General features: G+C 38.4%; 1 protein-coding gene across 4 annotated transcripts in view; it reads left to right on the top strand.

Moving 5' to 3' along the window:
• Positions 1-6,000, top strand: part of LOC117703068 (sodium channel protein type 2 subunit alpha-like) — a 130,702-nt gene that overhangs the window by 121,887 nt on the left and 2,815 nt on the right. For all 4 annotated transcript variants that reach the window (XM_076928833.1, XM_076928836.1, XM_076928834.1 and 1 more), the window contains exons 26-27: positions 1,727-1,997; positions 5,047-6,000. The exon at positions 5,047-6,000 is cut by the window's right edge and continues 2,815 nt beyond it. In XM_076928833.1, the coding sequence (XP_076784948.1) occupies positions 1,727-1,997; positions 5,047-6,000 (1,225 nt within the window). The remainder of the gene's footprint in view (positions 1-1,726; positions 1,998-5,046) is intronic.

Raw genomic sequence — 6,000 nt, forward strand, 5'->3', positions numbered from 1 at the left:
TCCCAGGGATCCTCTAAACCAGATGAAAGAATAAATTAAAGCAAAGCAAATAAGGGGACATCATCTGCAATGCAATGCCCTGAATCTTGTGATAAGAGAAAGAACAAAGTCTCCTCAGGGCACAGATCTGGTGCACCTCAAAGCAGTGTTGTCCACCAGAAAATGGGTGGCACTTATTTCATGGAAGAAATAGGAATAGAGGAGCAAGCTAAGCGATAGGATAGAATTTGTGTGTTATTCCGAGGTTGGTAGCAATAAAGAGAATACAGAAAGCTTACAAAGACTAACTACAGCGAATAGAGACTAAGTCAAGAAGCTGGGATTGGAAGTAGTCAGAGAAGAGGCCTGAGAAGAAAAAAACCTTATGTAGGAGCAAGGAGTGGGAATTCAGCCTAGGCAGCCAAAGGTGTATTGAGAGAAAAGAGCCAAACACAGTAGCTGCTACTTGATGTCCAAAATTTTCTGTTGAAATTGAAGAAGCCTTGAAATGGGGAGAGGGCAGAACACTAAGGTGGAGAGAACAGGCCTGCAAGTGTCATCTTCTGGGAGGACAAGCTTTTAATGTGTAGGTAGCAAGGCACTAGTTATTCCGGTTAAGATAGAACTCAAGAAGTTCCACAAAGGCCTGAGCTGTACTGTCAGCATTTCCAAACAGACACAGGCAAAATGGACTGTAACACTTTCTCTTCATGACAACTATTTACAAGTGAGGGAGTACTTTCACAAGCAAGACACAAGGCCAGTAAATTATGGAAAATAATGTTCAAGCCAGGCATGGCAGGACCTGCATTGAATCTCAGGACTCCGGAGGCAAAAACAGGCAGATAAATGCTAAGCTATCGTTCCAGTCCCAGATCTCCCTAAATTTAAGTTGAGGTTGGTCTATACAATGAATTCCAAGCCAGGTAGGGCTACATCTTGAGACTTTATATCAAAAAGAAAGAAAAGGGAAATGAGATTCAAATCAGTTAACACAAAGCTGACTAAGTTGTAAACTATGACTTATTGATTTTTTTGCAAGAGATTCACCCTATGTAATCTTCATATGTATTCACCTGTGTGAAAGGATTATACCTTATCCAACCACAAAATGTTATCATACTAAGAAATAAACCTTAATAGAATATCACAAAATATAGAACTTGATTGAATTTCATCAGTTTTCCCACTAACATTCTTTTTCTCAAACTATAATTTAAATTATGTCTATTATAAAATTGATAATGGAAGACATAAAGCTTTGAGGAGAGAATACGGTTGGATGAGGCTGGGAAAAAGTAAGAGCAAATCTGGAGCAAGAATTTATTCAATCTTTAAACATAGTTTTAGTGTTCATCTCCCAGCACATGAAATAAAAATATTAATTATAGCTGCAAATACTTGCTGACTGCTCGTTACAATCATGTACTGATGCTTGGGGTGTTGAGACCATCAGCTGTTCTCAAAATTCTTTTTATGAAGTTTGTAGTGTGAATAATATTCATGAAACAAATTCAACTGAGGAACTTTAGATTTTTTTAAACCTTCAATTTATAAAGTTTAAAGCATAAATAGTTTTCATGAAACAAATTTAATAGTTGCTTATATTTGATGACAGATAACACAAGAATGGTGTATTTTCACAGAATATAAAATTTTATGTTACTAAGTTGAAACCAGATACATTGAATGAGAACTTTTTAAAAAAAGAGTTTCTGAGTGCACTTGCCTGTGTTGTTTCTTCCAGAACAAATTTCAAGGGATGGTCTTTGACTTTGTAACCAAACAAGTGTTTGACATCAGCATCATGATCCTCATCTGTCTGAACATGGTGACCATGATGGTGGAAACGGATGACCAGAGTCAGGAGATGACCAACATCCTGTACTGGATCAACCTGGTGTTCATTGTGCTGTTCACTGGCGAGTGCGTGCTGAAGCTCATCTCCCTCCGCTATTATTATTTCACCATTGGATGGAACATCTTCGATTTTGTGGTGGTCATCCTCTCCATCGTCGGTAAGGAGGGAAGCTTTACCCAACAACTTATTAGTGCTCGGTGTGTGGGCAACTGTGAGTAACTCCGGTGTTTGGGATCTTCAGGCAGATATGAAATTCCAGGAGTGACATAGTGAGACCCTTACTCAAAAAAAAAAAAACAAAAAAACAAACAAAAAGATAAAAATAAATTAAGAGTATTTAATACCAATAGTCTATAATTAAAAGTGTTAGAGATTTTTTTTTAATCATTTCAATTTTTCAGATAAAGAATAATAGTCCATTCCTTTTGGTTTTTCTTGTTTGTCATTTCATCTGTTCATAAAATTATGTTCCTTTTTTCCTTTTCACTATCTTGCCTCAATTTAAAAACCAATAACTATAATTTGGATTATCTCCTGTACTCTGCCGCCTTCCTATAATATAGACAACTACAGCTTTGAATGAACAACTAACATTCAAATACATAAACCCTCAAAAGTACTCAGATGGTACTTAAGTTTGATCTCTTCGATAATTGGAGTGTGTACATGTATATTTGTATACATATGACACACATAGGCTGTATATGTCTAATTGTATACATATGATACACATAGCTTTCATGATTTCCTTGAGTTCAGATAGCTCTCTATAATTTGCAATGTTACTTTTTACAAGTAGACATTGTATTCAGAAATCCAAAATTGATTCATTATCATCAATATATATTAACTGTCCATGAATAGGGTATGAAATAAGATGCTAAGAGTGAATATAATAGGACTTAAAGGAAGGTTTGGCTGTTATTGTTACTACTACTTACTACCACTATTGCTACTATTACTACTATCATTATTAATTACTTGATACTCAGATGAAATCTCTGGTCCCTGAATATGTTAGACAAATGCTCTACCATTGAATGAGGTCCCAGTCACTAGGTTGGGCCTATTTGAGGAAAAACAATATAGATATTGAGAGGGAAAAAATGTATCCAGGCATACCTCATGGTTTTGCAGTCTTCAGATAATGTGTTCTGCATAAATTAAAGGTGATAACAGTTCCACATTTGGCAAGTTCTAACGCGCCCCCCCCTCGAGCTTTGCATCCGCGGAGAAATCACGAGACGCAGAGATCAGGTAGTTACTGCAAAACGAGGCTTTTTAATCTTTATCACCCACGTGGAGAAACGCGGAGAGACGCGGAAGGGGCGAGCTGAGGAAGGGGTCCCCGCTTAAGTACAGTCTAGAGTGACGTATTCACTTCTGATTGGCTGTTCGCTCACCACCCAATATGCCTCGGGATTGGCAGTGACTTGGCATGCCTTTTGCCTAGCAACTGCACAGATAATTGTCCAGGGCCATCTTGGAAATGCAAATGTGTAGCCACTGAAACAGCGGCTCACTACAGCAAGTCATTTTGCACCATTTTTTTTTTCAACAGATTACATGATGAAAGCATTTTTTGCAAAGGGTATTTTTAATTAAGTTCCACAGTTTTGGAGCACAATGCTATTCTATATTTGAACAAATATATTGCAAATATAAGCATGTATATCCACTGAGAAGATTATGTAATTTGTTTCCTTTTAAAAGAATATGTGTATGGGTATCTTGCTTGTGTGCACACATACAAGACCCACTGAGGTCAGAAAAGGTCACTGGATCCCCTGGAACTTGAATTAGAGACAGTTGTGCCAGAGTTTTAGGAGGTAGACAGTTGTGGGAATATAAAATCCTGACCTCCTAGGAGGTGAGAATGGTTGGGAGGTGAGCTGATCCTGGAGAGTATAAACAGGGAGAGGTGGGAACTGAGTGACAGTTTCATAAAAGCAAGAAGTTCTGGGTCACAGCTGCCCAGTAGGATTACTAAAGATTACAGTAATACACTGCATACTTTAAAATGTCAAGGAAGGATTTTGAATCTTTTCACTACAATAATGAAGGTTTCAAGATAAGGATGTTAGAACACCAGACAATATATACTTGTATGGAAACATCACCTGATAGCTCACAAATACCCACATTTTTGATGTTTTGTTAATTAAAACATTTTTTTAATTGTTAAAGAAAGACTTGGGGGTAAAGAAGACATAGCAGGAGGCTTCCTTTTCTCCACTGCTTCTCAGTTCTTACCTAGGGTGAGTTAGGTCATTGCTCCAATTATTAATTTCCCAATGAATAAAGTACTGTTGTAGTTTTAAACTATGCAAGGAAGTTCACTTGGGTCTGTGTTTATTATGAAGACTCTGAAGATGTTATTTAACAAAAAACAAAGCTGATGTTTTGCTCATATATGGAGGTATTAATGCAGGATTTGGAGGTCAATTCCAAGTGAATCTGCCTCCCATGTTTGTGTGTTCTGCTGCACGTGTGTTCAACTAAGCAAGAAATGCCTTCATGAGTTCTTATTTGGAATATACAGTTGAAAATTACATGCTTCATCATACAGTTCTTACATGAACAATAGCCCTACTCTACTGTTTTAGAGGTATAAATTTATATCTGTGGTTACCCATTTTAAGCTTTGTGATATCTTTAGACCTTTAATACTTTGTCTTTCTATGATAGAAGATATTTTAATTTCTAACAGTGGTTCTCAACTTTCCTAATGCCACTACCCTTTAATACAGTTCTTCATGTATGGTGACGTCCCTAATGATTAAATTATTTTTTTTGTTAATTTATAACTAATTTTTCTATTTTTATGAATTGCAATATAAATACCTGTGTTTTCTGATGGTCTTACGTGACCCCTGTGAAAGGGTTGTTCAACTCCCAATGGTTTGCTACTCACAGGTTGAGAAACACTGATTAAAAATTTAAAAAACTTCAATGGTATAACACCAAATTTACTGATGTCATATTAGTGAATAAATATCACAGTTTATTTATATACACAATACATACATATATACATACATAACCATAGACATATATCCATATTTATTTCTGTATAATTATATTAGGTAAAATTATTAAGAAATGTATATGTATTGCTATTTATGTAATTCCTACATGTACAGTTCGTAAATTAGTACTTTTCTTCACTGCAGTCATTTACACTATTGGCTATCATCTTTTCACAGGAATGTTCCTTGCTGAGCTGATAGAGAAGTATTTCGTGTCCCCTACCCTGTTCCGAGTCATCCGCCTGGCCAGGATTGGGCGAATCCTACGCCTGATCAAAGGCGCCAAGGGAATCCGCACACTGCTCTTTGCTCTGATGATGTCACTTCCTGCCCTGTTCAACATCGGCCTCCTGCTTTTCCTAGTCATGTTCATCTACGCCATCTTTGGGATGTCCAACTTTGCCTATGTTAAGAGGGAAGTTGGGATTGATGACATGTTCAACTTTGAGACCTTTGGCAACAGCATGATATGCCTGTTCCAAATCACCACCTCTGCGGGCTGGGATGGACTGCTGGCTCCTATACTAAATAGTGGTCCTCCCGACTGTGACCCTGAAAAAGATCACCCTGGAAGCTCGGTGAAGGGGGACTGTGGAAATCCATCTGTGGGGATTTTCTTTTTTGTCAGCTACATCATCATATCCTTCCTGGTTGTGGTGAACATGTACATCGCTGTCATCCTGGAGAACTTCAGCGTTGCCACTGAAGAAAGTGCTGAGCCCCTGAGTGAGGACGACTTTGAGATGTTCTATGAGGTCTGGGAGAAGTTCGACCCTGATGCCACTCAGTTCATAGAGTTCTGCAAGCTCTCTGACTTTGCGGCTGCCCTGGATCCTCCCCTCCTCATCGCAAAGCCAAACAAAGTCCAGCTCATTGCCATGGACCTGCCCATGGTGAGTGGAGACCGCATCCACTGCCTGGACATCTTATTTGCTTTTACAAAGCGGGTCCTGGGTGAGAGCGGAGAGATGGATGCCCTTCGAATCCAGATGGAAGAGCGGTTCATGGCTTCTAATCCCTCCAAGGTCTCTTATGAGCCCATTACCACGACTCTGAAACGCAAACAAGAGGAGGTGTCTGCTATTGTCATCCAGCGAGCATACAGGCGCTATCTCCTGAAGCAGAAAGTTA

This window comes from Arvicanthis niloticus, chromosome 2 (genome assembly GCF_011762505.2).
Source record: "Arvicanthis niloticus isolate mArvNil1 chromosome 2, mArvNil1.pat.X, whole genome shotgun sequence".
NCBI classification, from domain to species: domain Eukaryota; kingdom Metazoa; phylum Chordata; class Mammalia; order Rodentia; family Muridae; genus Arvicanthis; species Arvicanthis niloticus.